This window comes from Zootermopsis nevadensis, unplaced genomic scaffold, assembly GCF_977971745.1.
Source record: "Zootermopsis nevadensis isolate Lab colony 2312 unplaced genomic scaffold, Znev_1.0 Znev_ptg000028l, whole genome shotgun sequence".
NCBI classification, from domain to species: domain Eukaryota; kingdom Metazoa; phylum Arthropoda; class Insecta; order Blattodea; family Termopsidae; genus Zootermopsis; species Zootermopsis nevadensis.
In genome coordinates, this window is record NW_028259160.1 from 18022159 (window position 1) to 18041023 (window position 18865).

An 18865-nucleotide genomic window follows, 5' to 3' on the forward strand; every position below is an offset into this window, starting at 1 on the left:
CTTTTCCGAGTCCCTCCAGGGGAACCTCTTCCGTCGGCATCGTTCGACGAACGTCGCCTCTCTGTTTCAAGCTTCGCGACCGAAATCGCGCACGCATTCACAATCTTCAATTCGCTACCTCTCCTGCCTCGGCACTGTAAAACTTCGTCAAGTCCACGGGAAACCAAGTTCCTTGTTCGCGTGCAGGAGCCTTCCCGGAGCTTAAAGCGCTGCTTTTCCGGTCCAGTGCTTGCACGGGAGCCACCAGTAGCGGAATTCTGCTTCAGAGAAACGAATTTGTTTTAATGTGATTAAAGTTTTTGGCTCTGCGCTGCGTTTTTATTTATTGCGTAAAATACAGCCAGCCCGCTTTCCCATGCGGTATTGGGGGGGGGGGGGGTTTACACAACGTGCAGTAGAACGTAACGATAAAGGCATCATTCTCCTATCCCCACAATACCAACTTGACATGTATCTTAATGTTATCGTCAATTTTTTCAGGTTTGTTTATGAAACGTTTCTCGGCATGGTAAATACTTAGTGAAATACAAATAAACTAAATTTACCTTTCCTTTTTTATGCGTGTGGTATTACTGGCTTTGAAACACGAGGTCTTCAGGAAATTAACACAAGCAGCAATGGCGAAAACAGAACAAGAAAGAATTCATTTGGTAAACATCGTGAAGGCCACATTTATCCTTGGTTTGGACCTTTCGATGTGCGACTGATGTAAATGCAGTTTTAAAAAAAATATTTCGTACCTCTCAGAGAACACAGCGCGCCTCTGTTGCGTTTAACGGTGGCTTTAAGTCTGAGGATAATCTTCGTCCTTTATTCCATGAACATGGCGTTTTGAATTGTGCTTTCATTCCCTAGCAGGCAGAACTTTGTCGCGGTCGTCCACTTCGATTCCGGTGAGACCGTCAGCCAATCACAACGTGCGGTGGCGGCGGTTTTCCCCTTGCCACGTGCTGCTCCTTACACATAGGCAAACTAAACTTCAATTTCCCTTGCAACTGAGCGCGGTTCTTCTTGAGAAGCTGACAGTCGAACAGAAGTCTCTTGTGGAACCAGCTAATTGACTCTTGCCTGAGCCAGTTTAATTTTATTTTAATATTATCATTCCTTTATGCCAACGCATCCGAAGAGGCGCCATCTCTTCATCACGTTCTTGAAGTACTTCAGCCTCTTGCACGTGTCTGGAGCCCGAATGATCAGCTTTGATGCGCAGAGGGTACGGGGGGTCCCTGGGGGGGGGGGGGGGGCAGAAGTTTGAAGTCAAAGGACTTGAAATTTGACTGAAACGGACACCATCTTTAAAAGCTTGGCGAGGTTAAATGTACGTCGGATTCAGATGTTTAATTATATGTAGGTGCCACCACTAATTTACTTTTTAAATTATTCAAGCATTAAATTTGTCTCTGGTAACATAAAGGGGCCGTTTGAGACGAAGTTACACACTGAAAAAAGAAGCATAATTGGGGGGGAGGGGGGTGGATAGACGGCTGCTGTGTTTGTATGCGAAGTTTTGAGTGTGGTGGTACAGTCTGCACAGTCGTTGAGAAACGTTCGTCGCCTGTACCGGATTCAGGTGGCTCATCGTGCGTTCCACAAAAGTGCTAAGCCTCTTTTCGGATTCTCAGAAAGAAATGCGCTTCACATTTGTTTTCTTCCGACTCGTAATCACGTAATCTTCGCTTGTTTGAAACTAAATTTTTTATAAATTTTATTTAACAATTTTACGGCGACACACTACATTTCTTCGACTCCCCTCTGAGTAATTTTCGAGGAAAATTTCGGTTTCTCTGTACAAGAGGCGCGCTTTCTTATTAGCCGTTCTTTGCACAGCCCGTCGTTTCGGAGAAGCAGTTGTTTACGTCGCTTTGTGCATTATCTGTCGTCGTTGGGCTACATTAATTTAAGTTGGATAAAATTAGGCTTCGTTGTGTTTTGGTCTGCGACAAAATGAATGTTAAGAATTGTTCGGCGTCAGGTTCTCACGGCGAGGAGTGAGAACATGGTTGTCTTCTGTCTTGTTGCGCCGTGTAACCTGGTAAATCGACTGCATCCGTCATCAGGGCGATGTTAGGCTACTCAACGACGATGTTTCAACTGTCCATGGAGTAAAATGGAAGAACTGTCATGATTGGTGGGTTTTTCGAGAACTTGAGAAGGGACTCGCATCTGGTGCTTAAGTGTTAACCGTTACGCCGGCACTGGGTTCAGTCGAAAGCTACGCGTTCGTGAAAACTTACCTGCAAATAAACTTGAGTTGGACTCAAATGGAGTAGCGCCACGGCTTCTTTGCGATCTGCAGCTGCTCGGAGTGTCGCCTCGTTTTGCCTTGCTTTTTTATTTATTTATTTATTTTTTAAGATTTGTTTGCTTTTGCCTTGTGTTGTCGCAGAGTGAAGTCACTCGCATTGTGTCTGATATTCCCCTGCATTTGATAAAAGCTGTGTTACGGGTAGCAGCAGCTTCGGATTGTTCGGGCGGTGTTATCTTCAGTCACCGGATGGAACGGCGGGTCCCCTCGGCGAGCTCACGGTGTCCCAAAACGGGGAAGTGCATTCAGAGTGAGACAGGAAGCTGCACTCGAGCTAAAAGCAAATAATATGTTCTGCAGATTTGTTGTTTGGGATTTTATGTACTCCGCTGAGAAGTAAAAATCGGTGTAAAGTGGTTACTTGTCTCGAGGCTAAGTGATCTTGAAACATAAACGCAGGGAAATTTCCAGCAGACCGGTAAATAAAATGTATTTCGTTTAGCAATAGAATTTGTTTCGTAGCCTGAGCCGTTTGTCAGCAGAGATTTGAAGGATCGCTTTGGGCTTGAAGCAAAGTAGCAGTTCAGTTGTTCGGGGACGAGCTGATAACTTCCAGTGCTTTCGGTGACACACGCCGAAATCCGTTGAGTAGTCTCTGAGGTTAAGTACGTGTTACTACCCGGCGCACCACCACAAGACCGAACCAGGTGGCAGGTTCGCCGCCGAGGCTCGAACCAACTACTTCCGAATATGAGTCGAGCGAAGGCACCGCTTTGTTTGCGCTGTACCGGGCTGGAATGCAGATTCCTGGAACATTGCTTGGGTTTCCACGTAGATGCCGGTATATTAGTGGGTTTGTATCTTGAAGATGGAGGCAAGAGATTTCTTCGAAACGACGGCAATCGCCAGAACACTACAGTCACCGCCGTGGAAACTCAAGTCCCTCATGCGCCGCCAGTTGGCGTTCTGTCGCTGTATCATTTCTCCCTGAGTGACGTCACTGTGCCTTCTAGCCTAAGAGATTTGACTCAGTGAGTGAATAACCCTGCGGCTTACACGTGCTTCGTCACTGAACTATCCCATTTAATTAACTTTATTTTATGTAAATATATTAATGGCTGTAGCATGTTGCTGAGAAAAGTGAATTCTCTTTGCTCATACTCCCTGTCAAAGACGGAAAGCCGTGTTGTGTGTGGTTGCCAGGCAACGCGCTCGAAGAAGCAATTAATACCTGAGGAAACAGCTCGATCCACTTTGTCGTGAGGCGTGGTAATTAATGGGCCATTTATCGAGAGCTCCGCATTTATGTGGATGAGAGGAAAGCCGACGGCAGTGGCCCTCCGTGGACTCCGCGCTATTGGTTCAGTCCCCCGACAGGGCTACCCCTGCTTCGTGGCAACCAATTTGAGGCGCAGTCGGAAGGCGCGCGGTTCGAGAACGGGCGACGTGATTCTCCTGGGAAACAGTCCCCCTACAGCTCCAGTACCGTCTTGAACCATCCTGGAAGGCAGTCTGCTCTGCCTTGGATTCGAACACCCTTGAGCTGCGGGTTCTCTCCTTTCCGTGGTGGCCGGCAGAGGAGACCTGCAGTGTAACGTGGGATACGAACCATGGTGGAGTCTACTGCACCGCACGAATGTGTCTGAGGCGAGTGACGGCGGGAGGCATTCGGTAAATGCGACCTGGTTGCGTTCAGGAGTGGAAGTCGAGACGGACAGCCCTTGACATCTAGATCGTGGTCCTCGGGTGTTTTCTGATTCACAGTCCGGTGGAGCAGCGGTTGGTCGTTGAAGTTTGGCTCGCCCTGTCCTCACTTTGTACAGCGCAAATCATTTATCTCATGGCGTATCCATTTTGATGTTTTCTGCTTAGTTTCACAGTTGGTCTCCCTTATTAGGGCCCTATAATTGTAACTGAAATTGTGGTTCGCAAACCACCGGTTAATAAACATTGCTGTAGACAGGCAGGTCTATGCGTATGAATAATCTAAGCAGTTGGCAGAGCGTTGTGAAATAACCGAAAATCAAGCAACCGTTCGGCTGGTCCCGCACCCGAAACCACAGAAAGCGAGTTCAGCTGTTTTTCCCGATAAACGCATATTTCATGCAAATTGAACCATTAGGACTGAGCCGCGTTGCGCGTATCACATAAACAAGCTGAAAGTGTACTTTTCATATTTGTCTTTGAAAACACACATCGCGAATTAAATGCCAAAATAAACTAATTTGTATCTGCCTGCCCGGAGGACTCGAAAGCGATTCATGCCGGTTGGTCTTTCGGCCTTTGTGTGAGGCTTACCAGCTCGCGTTTCGTTTCAAACCCCACTGATGTTTGCGTATCAGAATCCGCCCAGTTGGTCCACAGACTTCGTTTGACACTGGAGACTGCGAGAGGCCGTGGGCGTCTGCCCGAACCCCTTGAAATGAGGTTGAGAATTAAGAAACTGAGTAGAATTCGTCGTCGTTTAATGTACACGCTGCAGTAGGCTATCACAGTGGTTTCAGATTTTACACACCCCTGGTCTTTATGTTAATTTATGCTGATGCAAATCTTGATTTAAATATTGTATAAGATCTGTCTCATTCAGGATAAACTCCTTTACTTAAATCGCTTGCTCTGTCTGCTTTTTGGTTCGTGTGACCTGAAGCCATTCGTACGTCGTTACATCTAAGCACTTGAAGGATACTGTGTTATATGACTGCATGGGATTGAAAAGGACATATGTCACATAAACCAGACTTTCTTTTTTCAATGCTGGAAAGGAGCATTAAGGTGTTTCAGAGAGTTTAAGACATCAAATAGCACTCAAGCACAGCTGTATTCCAATTCTGATACCATGGTTTCTTTATCTGTTAGTATCCTGAACTACGTAAGTTTTGTGTCTTACTTATGCCGTTTTTATTCCCACGCATTCATATATTCTGATCGCATTAACTCTCATAGTCAGTAAATCTTCGTATCGTCGGTTGCCATCTATTTAAGTGTAACTTTCTTTTGAACAGGAAGAAAACAAATGAATGCCAACAGACGTGGCCCTGATGACGGAGGTAGCAAGCACCTCTGAAACGTCGGTAACGACTACGCGCCGAAACATCCCAGAAAAAAAGTCATATTCTTGCCCGCCGCCTTCAGAACCTCACCGAGTGTAAGTATTCTTTGGAAGTTCTTCGCTCTACCAGGACGTCGGAGGAACGTACGCTTTGTATTTAGGATCAGCTGTTTAACGCTCTTTAAGGAAATAAAAGCTGTTTACAGTGAGACGTAACACAGTAATACAAGAAGCAGGTGGCGCATACACAGAATGTCCCATAAAGATGCATACTCTATGCTGACGTATCTAATGGTTGTGTGTGTAGTAGATCTTTTTGGGGCAACTTGTAGTTAATTAAACTTTGTTATCAGCGGGTGGGGTAGGGGGTCGACGGTTTACATTATCGAAATTGTGTTACTTCCAGCTGCGCATTGCTGACCTGTTTGTGTTCTGTAGCTGATACCAAATACTTAAATCATATTCTGATGGTAGGATTCGGTCCCTCGAGTCCCTGTCTTCAGTTCGCTTAATGAAGATTAATGGCATTGCGTCTTGTTTCGGCTTATAACTACTCGGTCATATTCAGGGCGTACGATTGAAACTCGCTGTTTGTAATGCAGTCCGTTGAAAACTTTAATTCAAGAGTGAGATATGTGGCGTTTTAAGTTTTCCTCAGCAGAGACAAAAATTGTTTTAATGCTCAGTACTGCTTGTAATACCGTCAATAATTAGTTTTTTATGTTGACAAGCTAATGGATTTATACGTCTCCCGCGCCATAACCTCTGGCCTTTCATTTTGCTGTTTTAATATTTTTAATAAAATCAGCAACATGATGTGGCCGTTTGAAGTAATCCCATTTTTGCACCAAAGTCCTCAAAGCCGTGTTACCTGTTTTCTGTTGGAGCAGAGTTTTGCTTCCGAAAGCATCGCTCGGCCTTCGGGATAGGATCGCTTTTCCCGGCGAAAGGGAAGGAAATGCCCAGTTAACTTCTCTGTGCGCCCTTTTCAGAAGTTTCGCCTACTTCGCCCGCTTGTGCGTGCCTCGTAAATACACTGAGTTGTGCCATTGTAATTTCTTTGAGCTGATTCAGCTGCTCTCAGACGCATGGACCCGTTTCCCCTTTCAAGTTGCTACAGCGCGCCAAGTCCTGTAACACTTGAATGTTGTGCGTTTGGTAAGCAATTAAATGCATGGAGAAAATTGTCCGTTCTGAGAGTGTTCAGAAAGTGTTGTTAGGATGAACAGGTCGAGGAGGGTGAGATGTGCTGTGAATGTAGCTCGCAAGACAGAAGTGATGAAAAGTGCGTTCAGAATTTTAGTCGGATGGCGTGAGGAAAGAGACCACATGATCGACCTAGTCGTCGATGGGATACGATGAAGAAAGGGGGTGGAAGGTTGTGGATTGGATTTATTTTGGCTCAGAACAGGGAGCGGTGGCTGGCTGTTGTGAACACGGTGATGAACCTTGAGGTTATATAAAAGACGGATAATGTATTTATCAGCTGAGCTACTGTGCTGCAAGCCCCGCCCATCATGCTGTGGTTACTGACACATCCCTGCACTGTAAGTTAACCGACGTTTAGGACTCCGTCATCAGGGTGATCGCAACCCCCCCCCCCCCCCCCCCCCAGAAGACAGGAGTCTGAATGCCGCCTTGCCAAAAATGCGTTTCATCGAGGTATGTGCGGGGTTTGGGGGTCGATGGTTCTTGGGGATTCAAGGAGACGAGGAAAATTCTCAGTTCGGCTTTGAATGTCCGAATTGTGAGTCAGTGCCAGGACGAGTGCTGCAGAATGCAGAAGACAGCTAAGTTCCTTGTTTACTGCTGGACGGCTTGACTTGAACTACGTACTTTATTTACATTACAAAAAAAATGATCGTGAAACTGCATTAAGAAACTTGAACAAAAGTAATTTGCATTAGTTTAATGCGCTTTACAGCCCCAGCGACACTCGGAGCGACGTGTGTCTCGTGAAACACTGGCGCCTTTGTTCCTGCGTGCGTCGCCTGCGAGGTAGATAGAGAGGTAACGCGCGCCCGAAGACGCTGATGAAAGTAGGAGACATTTAATAGGAAACACCGTCGCAGAACGGGAGCTTCGTTTGGAGGTCTGGGAACGTAATTGGGCGATAAAACGAGTGAGGATGAATTGGGCAGGGGATGGGATGCGGAGATCCGTATTGCATACAAAACCCTTGACGGACAACCTGCAGGGTAGAAAGAGACTGCCTGGTAGACGTAAGCGTGGATGGGAGGATAACATTAGACTATAGTTTCTTGTAATTAAGCGGCGTGTGAGACTGTTAATTGAATACATCTGCCTCTGGACAGGATCCGATGACGTCGTAGTGCGTTCTTTTTCCCGTGAAGTTAAAAGTACAGTGGTAATTATCTAAACCACCTGCTTCAACAGTCAGTTTGCCTCTATTTCGCCCCCACATCGTGAACAAGAATCGATTGTTTCCTTTGTCGTGGAGACGCTTTGCGTTTTCTTTGCGGTACGAACTGTTCGTTGGACGAGCTTCGGCTTCAGGGTGTCAGTCCGTCGAAGATTTCTGTTTGCAGCAAACACGGGGGGGGGGGGGGGGGGGGGCAGGTGTTCGCCTCCGTTTACTTCACTTTCAGTTCTTGTTCTCCTCGTGGAATGCGCGTTCTTTGTGTTAAGAATGCGGTGCGCCTGTCCTTAATGCATGTCCCACGAGGCGTGAAGCGTTCGGTCCCGATATTACGGGACGCCGCGGAATGCCAGGCGTCGTGTCTGAGGTTCACCCACGCGCGTTTGATGGCATTTGATGATGTCCACAAGAAAGGAGGACGGAAGAAGTCGATTCTCGTCAAACATCGACACCGCGCGCATTCATTCACACCCCGAGCGGATTTCAAATCTTTGTCGCTTGACTTCCAAACAAGATCAGAGGGTGAACGGGAAATTCTTTGCCTTGGAAGCAGTGTGTGGGTTGGCACTACTGATTCAGTGAATGAGACGAAAGCCCGATCCTGCATTTCTTCTCCTTTAGCAAGTACAGTAAACAGCTGCCTAGTTAAGTTGTTCGTTAAAGGCATAACCGGTTTCTTCGTCACCTTCTAGCTGTAAGATGTTCTCTCTCCTCCTCCAAAGGATTGCCATTCCAGGTTTTGTACAAAATAATCAATTTGCTGTTAAGGGCTTTTATTTTTCCATTTGGGTTGGTATTTATCATGCGTGTGTGTTGTTATACCCGTTGCCGTGGTGATGCTGTCAAGGGATTTGCGACCGTGTGGGATAATATTTATAACTGCATGTTTACTGCTTTAGATTTCCCGTCATTCTCGACGGGCAGTTTACTGATATAATAAATGATTTTGGAAAAGTGGCGTTAAAACACCAAGATTCAATGAGTCGTCTTTACAAAATCAGACATGTCACGTAAATATTCTGCCATTCGTAATGCGGAATTTGGTTTATCTGGACGCCTGTTTCGAAATGGACTGCTGAGCCCCCCCCCCCCCCCCGCGAGCCTCAAACATAGCAGTCGACAGACAGACAGACAGGCTGGCTGGGTGGCCACAGTGTTCTGGAAAGTGCGTCAGGCTGACAGACCGGCCTTCGCGTCTTGTAAATGCACACATGAATATTTGATTTTATTGTCCGATGTGGAAATATGTTCCTAGCACACGGTCAGGACGGTCGGGAGACAAATGGTGATTGCTGTTCGCTGGGAAGTAATTCCGATCGATAACTCCGTCGGAAGCAGGTGCGAACAAGATTAGGCCGGATCGGGTAGGAGTCGATTGACCGATCCCCCATCCAAGGAGTACTAACAGATGCCCAACGTATGAAACGAGAATATATCCCTTTGTCGAAAAGGACGGATAAACGTGTACAGCCCTCGTATGGCTGGATCCAGGTTTGTGTCTTCGTATGGGTCCTGAGGGACTCAGTGACATCATCCTCGGCTCTTGTCTCTCCAAGGAGCTATAATGCCGTCCTCCTCCTTTTATGGGTGAGACGGGTGTAAGGAGGGGTGTGCCCCTTCATCAGGTGCTTGGAGCAGGAGGTACCGAATCACCTCGGGTCGCTGCTCGCTGTTTCCTTCCTTGAGAGGAAGTGGTGGACTCGTCCATCTTAAAGTCTATTGGGAAGTTCGAACCAATTGACGGATTTTGACTATACTTGGCGTCATGATTATTATGAAACATCTTAGATTCTCGCGGAGTTAAAGATGTCGACGTCGATGTTGTACACATTGACGCAAAATTTCGCTCTTACAAACGTGTGTTGGAGTTGGCGGATGCGTATGGTCCAGTTGTGTTTTGTGGTAACACTTGCGTCTAGTTCTTTTTCCCCTCATGTATTTGGATTAAAATTTTGTGCGTGCTAGATTCCCCGCCCATCACACTCTCTTTGATTATATTGCCCAGTCGATGTTATAATCCAGCGTCGAAACAGCAGAGCCGATAACAGACGGCGCGCACTTTTATGCAGATTATGAGGTGTCATTTTGAGTCTGTGTTTCATCTAAACCACGCGCCTCGTTAGCTATTAGCCTCCCCCCCCCCCCCCGATTATAATCGTATCAATTATTCAGAATCCACGATGGACCAGCGTTGTTTTTACGGACTTCGAAAAGGTCATACAAGTTCAAATCGCTGAGTGTTTCTCAAGTGCTCCCCCCCCCCGCGGGGGGCAGTGTTGTGATGAGCAGGGCATGTAGCATGCATGGGTGAAACAAGGAATGTAGGTACATTCACACCAGGAGATCACTTTGAATTTATGCTTAAAGATTGGATCATAACGTAACTCTAAAGTAGACATTAAAGGACAAAAACGTGAATTGGATTGAGCCAGCTCATGATAAATTCTAATTGGCGCTGCTGTTTTTTTAAACTCCGGGCCCCGTAGAAACATGATGACTCAACTTTACCGGCGTCCATACGAAATATATTCTGTTTTGTCCACTCATTAATATTCGTAGTGCGTCGTTGCTACTCGTTCATTTTCTGCCCCACTTTAATTCATTCGCTTTTGTATCCATGTCCTTTATCCTGGTCTGTTTTTGTATATAATCTCCACTGCCGCCTGACACCATCAGTGACAGGCTGTGTGGAAAGTGATCAATAACATTTTAACTATTTTCTGTCGACTCAATTTTTTTAACGTTTGATATACTTTCTGTGAAAATAATAATATTTTCGAGGTTTAACGTTCTTCAAAAAAAAAAAAAGTTTATAAGCCCTGAAATAGGCGGAACTGTAGTCGATCACGTTTAATTCTTACGTCAGTTTTCGCCGTTCGTCGCAGATTGTTATTTCGCATTTCCACTGTTTACCTCGCTCTCTCCCGCCCCTTCCACCGCCATTTCCCCAAGCAGCGAGTGACGTCATGGCAGCGCGGTTGGTTAAAGTGTGGCGGGGCTGGCTGGCGTCGCTCAGTGCGGGCAGAGAGGGCGCCCCGATCGCATCGCGACGTGTTCAGAAGGGGGTTCCCATCCGCGTCTTTCCTCACTCGACGCCTTTGATGTAACCATGGTGACAGTAGTTGGCGCATCGGGGATTTCCCTCGCTTAGTTTTCATATCGAGTGACGTGGATCAGCCGTCAGAAAGATTGTTAACTCGTTTCGTCACGGAAAGTGTTTTGCAACAATGACTCCTCAGCTGTGCGGCGACACCTTTTCCGAACGCTGGCTCTGGTTTAAAATATCGTAATTTGGAAAGCGTATTATTATGGCGGCCGTGAATTTTATTTAGTGCGGTTCTAAGAGAAATAAAAGTGTTCTCCGGTTCTGCCAGTAACAATGCGCTGTTCTGTCGAAGTCTTGGTGTCGGAAGTTGTGATTGGCACAACTGCAATATGACGGGCGCGCAACAATGCGGTGACGAAATGGGACGAATGCAAATTTAAAAACTGAGACGTAACGATGACGACTTGGGATTGGTTGACGGTGAGTTGTAATGAGAGCGATCCTGTGTCTTTAATCGCATAGAACGACGGCAAATAACTCTGTTAACAGAACAAGACGCCAGTACATCAAATATTACAGGTAACTCAACAATGGCTTTTGTACCCAGCGCCCCTAGTGGCATGGGAAACAAACTGAAACAGTTGCCGCAGACGTAATTAATGTGTAAGATGCTATCTCCAGTGCGAGCAGACTTCTGTTGTCACAGATTAAAGGAAGGGGATTTGAGTTACGTCGCCGGTCCTGTGTCGCGGCCATTGGTGCTCCGTGCATCGCCATATAACGTGGTTTCGTGAGAAGCTGACAGTTTGCAAACTGCAAGTTGATTGTATCACGTTAAGAATTGCACATCATTTATCGCCGTCTCCACACAGTCATATCCAAGATCTGTGCGTAATCTCCAACGCGATTAACAACTGAATATCAGTCATCGATGCGGAACGAGATAAACGCAAGAGTCTACAGTGAACACAGCGAAGCCACCAACAGCTCTCTGCTCGACTGAAGGCGATTAGACGAATTTCGCCTTTCTGCCATTGACATTTCACTTCTGCGCGTACAGAATTTTCAGGATATTTTACCTTCCATTATTTTGTGGCAGTCGATATTCGTTACAAGTAAGTTATTTCACTTGTCGGTCGCGTGGACGGGGCAGTCACCAGTCGAATTGCACTGGAGAAAGGTGACGATTGCAAGCATTTAAAGCGATGCTCATAATTGCTTCCGCGAAATATAAAGAACAAATTTGTGAGAGCAAGAAAAGAGGCGATCCTGAGAGACGGAACTGCGTTCTCTCTTAGGACGATAGAAACTCGACAAGCGGGTTAAGAGAGTTTCAGGACTTGAGATCGAACACCTGCCGGCGCACTGCCTACCTTGGCTGTCACGGGCCCGGTCGTTTCGCGATACCAATGCCCTCTGTTGACCAGGCATCCAATGAGCGCGGTTTAGAGTGGCGTGTCAGATCCCTGTGAACCACAGTACCTCTGCCAGCTCAAGTACCGACGGCGTATGGAGGGCAGTAACGTCACCATAGCAACGACAACTTCGACTTCGATATCCGGGCCGCAGCCGTGGTTTCCCGGTCCCGATTCCCACTACAGCGCGGCGGAGGCCGTCATCATCGCCCTGGTCCTGCTGTGTGTCATCATCGGCACAGTGGTCGGCAACATTCTGGTGTGCGTGGCGGTGTGCCTCGTCCGGAAACTGAGGCGCCCCTGCAACTACCTGCTCGTGTCGCTCGCCGTCTCGGACCTCTGCGTTGCCATTCTCGTCATGCCCATGGCTCTGCTGTACGAGATCCTCGGCCGCTGGAACTTTGGCCCTGTCGTGTGCGATCTCTGGGTCTCGTTCGACGTCCTCTCGTGCACGGCGTCGATCCTGAACCTCTGTATGATCAGCGTCGACCGATACTACGCCATTACGAAGCCGCTGGAGTACGGCGTGAAGAGGACGCCGCGCAGGATGATCGCGTGCGTGTCCCTGGTGTGGCTGGGGGCCGCCTGCATCAGCCTGCCGCCCCTCCTCATCCTGGGAAACGAGCACGGGCGCACCGGGACTGGCACCTCTCAGCACTGCGTCGTCTGCCAGAACTTCGGCTACCAGATCTACGCGACGCTCGGCTCCTTCTACATCCCCCTCACTGTGATGATAGTCGTGTACTACAAGATATTTAGGGCGGCCCGCAGGATCGTGTTGGAGGAGCGGCGGGCGCAGTCGCACCTGGAGACGCACAGCTACCTAGAGATCAGCGTCAAGAACGGGGGCGGCCCGCCGGAGACCAGGGTGGCGAGCAACACCTCGTCGCCAGCGGTCGCCTCTGCGGCGAGGGTGCAGCATCATAGGACAAGCACAGCGAGCACCACCACGACTGTAAGTGAGAGAGCGGAGGGCGCTCGTCCTGCTGTTCCCGTCAATCCTCTGACGCGCGAGAGACGAGAGGATGTGGGGCGGAGAGCAGTGAGAGAAGCTAATTTAGCCGGGGGTGGGGGGCAGAGATAAATTTCCGACAGTGAAAGTTCCCAGGCAGTACCCGCTTGCCCTTCCAGTAAAGATACGTTGAAGAGTAGGCGAGGTTGTAGAAAGTGGAGAAGCCAGAGCGACGAGAAATGGACGAGGGTCTCACAGCTTCAATCGGAATTTGAAATTTTGGCATGAATTCAGCAGAATGATACAGAAACTTTCTGTCCGTACCTCGAAGGTAACAAAAGACGTCACCACGTCGAAGATCAACTGGTTAACGCTGTTTAGGGAAATATTCGCTCTTAAACTGAGAATCATACGAAGATTATAGACACAGTGTGTAGGCAACATGCAGAGTTATTAATCGTTAGAGCAGGTGGTACGGAAACTTCCCACTGGGCTTTGAATCGGAGTTTTCGCCACCGTTGCCAGTATCACACAAGTCCACTCAAAAGGAAGCATGCCTGTGGTTTAAATCGGCTCCTTACGAATCAGTTTCTCGTGTTTCGACAGTGCGCTGCGTCGCTTATAAATCCACCCAAGTCCTTCGTCCTGCGTTCTGCTGCAAGGGATCCTTTGAAGTCCGGTGCGTCTAATTACCTGCGCTAAGCCGCCTGAACGTTTAGGCTACCAAGGGGACTCTGTAGGCCACACATCGCATCAGTACTGTATTGCGTGTTGCGGTCTGACAGGGCGCTCATCCCAACGGCACAGTTGGTGCCCTCAACTGTTTGGAAACCGAATTTGGCTCTATTCGAGTCTTCCTGCTGACTCAGAATAGGTTGCTATTTTGACGTAGTGGTTGGGCGTTTTGTCTAGTTAAGTCCCATTTCGTAACACGAAGTGTATTTATGGGTTTCGCACGATTCTCAGAATAAACAGCGATTACTTCCCTAAAGAGCGTTACAAATTTAGCGTTGTCATGGATACACGTAAGTTTTCTTTGAGGTCGGAGCTGGATTCTTGAATATTCTTTAGATGAGTTGCGGCTTCAGAGGGTAGACAGCTCTCTCTATTTAGTAGTCCCCTACCTGATAGTCGCTCAGATAAATTCTGTACCCTTTATGCAGTCAAAATGTTCATTACCGTTTTCACAAGAGCCCACCATGGCCCCTGTCACGAGCCATGAACTCTGTTGGCATTCACTGGAAGAGGATTTTAAAGCCCGTGTTGATATTAGTGTCCCATCTGTGCCCTTGTCTTGTTTGTCGAGGTTTTCCGACTAAAATCCTCTGCAGGTGTTCATTTCTAATCTCTCCCCCCCCCCCTCATTTGCGCTGCGTGTCCCACAAATCTGGTCTTATTTCATTTGCTGACCCCCGACAGCGTTTGGTGAAGGGTCCAAATCATGACGGGCACAAACTGCCCTTCAGCGTTCCGTGTACGTCGGTCAGGATCAGTAACCAAGTATTACACCCATACAAATATCAAGTAAAAATTAGAGTTTCGTGTGTATTAATCAATCTTTACGCTTCAAAATAGGTCGCTGGAACACGAAAGGAGCGCCCGTAGTTGCTCGCGTGTTGATGTTAGTCGCCGATTGATACGTCACGTCATGGTCGCGTTAGGACGGCCTCTACACGTAACTCCGAGGACGCCTAATGACTCTCGGCGACTGTACAAAGCGACAGATTGAGTCGCGGGGACTTGGCTCTCTCACCCGCGCTCTTCCCGGGTAAGGAAGCCGGAAGCTGAGGTAGAGTTTCGCCACGGTCGTGTTAGATTTGAGGCTCTCGTGTCCGTGTGGGTAGATACCGGCGTTACAACCCAGAAGACCAACTCGGACAGTTCGTACCTGGTCGGGACACTTGGGGGACTTTGTCTTACGTCTGTCCGAGGGAAACTGTTTGAGCAGTTGCCAAGGAAACTCTGTGAAACTCAGGAAAGAGATATTAACTGTGTTTTTAGGGATGAAGGTTGTGATGGGCGATGCATGTAGCACGATTCACGAAAAATGAAATATTAGCCTATATTGATTCTTGAAGTGACAGTGCTTCTGAAGGGACGATAGACATAGACATAAGAAGATAATATTAAACTGGATTTGAGTGAGATTGAGTGGTGCTGTGAGGCGTGGAGTGCGTTCATTGGCTTAGGAACTGACAGGACATAGGAGACAAGTGCTTAATGAAGAGCCGACTCTTGGGATAAAATCAGGATGTCATGTGGACAGGACACGTAGCACGCGTGAGAACGGCTGAGAAATGCGTATAACATTTAACTCGGGTTGCGTAAGAAGCTGGAGATGATGAACGTTTCATTTATAAATTCTGGTTATGATAAACCCGCAAATAATTTACCGTTGAGGAGTTGGAAAGGTTATTTTCGTTTATTCAGCACAGAAAGGCGAGTGCTGTTGGGCTACATATCTCGTGTGTGGCGTGGAATGGGTTGAATTTCACTCATTCTTTCCGCCCTATTTTTCGGAACACTCAAATTCGAGCGATTTATAATAATCTCCGACGATGGAGCTTCGAAGCGACATTTCCTTCAGATGTAGTAATGTTTGCGAGAGCCAGGTTTACGATTATTACTAACGAAACGAAGCGGTTAGCACCTGGTGTCCACTCTGAGGCCAGTATCACGTATTATGACCACGTGTTCCCATGGTTTTCCTCCAGGGTATTTCTTAAAAATATCCCGCGGAAACTTGTTTTTATTCGTTATTCACTATCGCTCATTCGACGCTACATAACCTCAGCAGTTGATACAGCTTCTTTACATAACGAATTAAAATGAAAGTAGTAGGAATTTGTACGAAATCGTCTGAGTCTGTGGAAGTCCAGCGGGACAAGTTTTGGGCTCCGTTGCGAAAATCATTAGGGACTTGATGGTGATCTTTGCAGTGCTGGATTTATGTACAGCCATGATTCTCCCAAAGGTTGTAATTATATTGTGATAAATACGCAACGTTACACTCTGAATTTCTCGTTAGAACTTGTCGTCGTTTCTAGATAATGATCTAGCACCGAAGTTGAGTTTAAGCACCACGAAAGTACGGCCGTTAACTGCAACGTCAACATTGATTCTCAATGTGACTGCCGTCTCCTGAGAAAACATTTCAGTAACGACGCTGGATGCTGTAACGATCGAATTATAAACCATTTGTGGGGCGATGTTAAGAAACTTTATAATTTCCCTTAACGCCTCTCCGCTCTTTTGTGGTCCACAAAGTCTTCTTAAGCGTTTCGTTCGAAATAAAGAACAGAACATGTTCTGAATGTCGCTCAAGACGGATATTTGTAATGGAGACGCGATGTGTTTTTCTTGGAGATGCGGACCAGCTCGCCTCAGGGGTTTGTTACTCGGAGATTGGTTTTAGGGCGATAAAGGTGAGATATAATTAATCCAACTCACAACTTTGTTCTGACTACTGCAAAGTGTCGTAGAGTTGAAAGTTTTAAGTGACAATATGAAGTTCGTGCTTGTGTGGTTGCTGAGGATTGGGCGCTCGCTTACCTGACTTGTTACTTGGAAGAATCTCGACCCCAGACGAGGAAGCAATGTTTTTTACGACGCAAGACAGAAAACGCGAGGAACATGGCTGCTGTCCTGCCAAATGGACAGATCGCGTGGGTGTGTAACTCTGCCCCCGACTCTGACGGGAGATGATTGTAAATTGAGGCGAGATCTCAGGTCCTCAGGGCCGTCAAAATGACGATGTTGTTCTGCTGGACTCCTACGTTTGCTGAGTGCAGACGTACTGAGGAAAATATTCGGAACTGAGAGGGGAGGGGTGACGAGGGGCTGGAGAGGTCTTTCAATCTGTATTGTTCACTACGCACGAGTGCGCTGACCAAATCACGGGATATGTTATGGGCGGGGTGAAGGAAGAAGCCCACTTGGGAGACCTAGGTGTGGAAGGGAGAATAATATTAAAGAGGAAATACTGTTTAAGTGTCGATTGGATGAAATTAGCTCGGGTCGCGGTACGGAGTCTGCTGCAGTGAACATGGTGTGGTCCTTGGAGTGAGTTACGTGCTTGTCTTTCCGCGTGTCTGGTGTAGAGCCTCGCTTGCTGAAACTCAAGGGGGCCGTTAAACATGAGACTGCGCTCGGAATTCAAGTCCAGCTGAACCGTATCTACTGGGGGGGGGGGGGGGGCACTTCACGTCAGCCTTTGCCATTTGTGTTAGAGGAAACCAGCTTAGTCGCGTAGGCTTACAGAACGAGAGAGCTGTGGCAGGTTTCTGCGATGTTTCGCCTTCTCGCAGTTCGTTTGCGGTGTGCAGGTGTGTGAGCCCTATCTGCTGAAGTGTTCGTAACAAGGACCGACTTCAGCGGAGTAAAACGCGACGTAGTTCCCGGGGAAGCCCAGTTTAATTCACGAACAGCGTACAGCGGCTTCGCTTGTGTGTGCGGCAGTTTGCGTTCGTCGTAGACATTTGTTATTGCAGAATGTGTTCTGTTTATATGAAGGAAGTTGAATAACGTAACGCGTGGGCGTCTGTCCCACCAAGTTAGGAAACGTTCAGTGAATCTGTGTCCGCCCCATCCACGTACTTCAGCGGCTGCCGGTTAGGTGACTAGCTGCTTTGACGGCTTTGAAATGTGGCCGAAGAAACTTGAAACGGTTCACTGACAACTGTCGAAGGACGTGCGGGGAAATCAGTATGGATCGGGATGGATCCTTGTAACGAAGCTATTAGAGCCTGACTAGAGATATTCCTACATTGCTCGCTTGAGCAGTTCCGCCAGCTGAAGTGTGTACTTGTGACGTTGATTTGTGGCTATTTGCATCTGCCCGCAGGCAACATCCTCCAGGGTTTTAAATAGTCTTCACGATGACTGACGTTCTCGAATGCATTCGTCTTTGCCGATATTAATAAGTTTTTTTGCCGACGCGTCTACGAGCTCAGCATTTGAGCTCCCGAGACAGAGCCCGAGTCTGGACGTTCTGCTTCGAGTCCAGACAAGGGAACCGCGACTCCTGTTTCGTACCTTGGAGGTCGCGGATCTCGCCTCGGCCTGCGCGCTGTGCCGTTTGTATTCCTCCACGTTTTCTTCACGAAGATGTGAAATAAGCACCGACTACTTCTTTCGTCATTGCCACTGCTATCATTTGGCACAGCGGAATGAGTGTCGTTAAATAAACAACGAGTCATTTGTTAAACGGTACCAGTGACACACATTCAGTATGTCCACAGCGGGATGACAGGGGTTCAATTCCAGGCAGAAGCAGGCACACGTCTCTTCTGTTGTGTGCCGGTGACAAATTAAGAATGCGTGGAGTTATACCTCCACTTCACGGTAACATCTGTACAAATGCTGCCTAGACCCAGAAGTGACCCGGCACCCATATGGTTTACAAGTGGTAGTTTGTTGGTTATTTAGCGACGTTATGTCACACATTCCTTGCCTTCGGAAGGAGTGGCAGAACGGGTGTGCGCAATGAACGGCAAAAGACCGGTCGTGGCCTATTTTAAAGTCCAGCTACCAGAACTTGCTGTGAATGTTAGTGGACGGAGCCAGCCAGCGGTCTGGGTTTGAGACATGTGGTCGTATTTGTGCCCACACTCTAAGTGCGGTCGGTTAATTTGCTATTTAAATCCGAATTCAGATGGGTTTTGAGTGAGTCACTGCCGTTAGATCTGACAGCTGGTGTCCCGCACCCGGTGGGTGGACTTGGTGTAAACAGCCCCTTCCGCTTCGCTGCTTAACGGAAATGCGTGTGTGTGACTGCGG

At 47.7% G+C, this 18865-nt stretch overlaps 1 protein-coding gene across 1 annotated transcript in view; it reads left to right on the top strand.

Moving 5' to 3' along the window:
• The first annotated feature begins 10506 nt into the window (after positions 1–10506).
• LOC110826737 (5-hydroxytryptamine receptor 1-like) overlaps positions 10507–18865 on the top strand; it is a 40934-nt gene continuing 32575 nt past the window's right edge. The window contains exon 1 of the mRNA XM_022057674.2: positions 10507–13090. Within this exon, the coding sequence (XP_021913366.1) occupies positions 12230–13090 (861 nt within the window). The 5' untranslated portion in view covers positions 10507–12229. The remainder of the gene's footprint in view (positions 13091–18865) is intronic.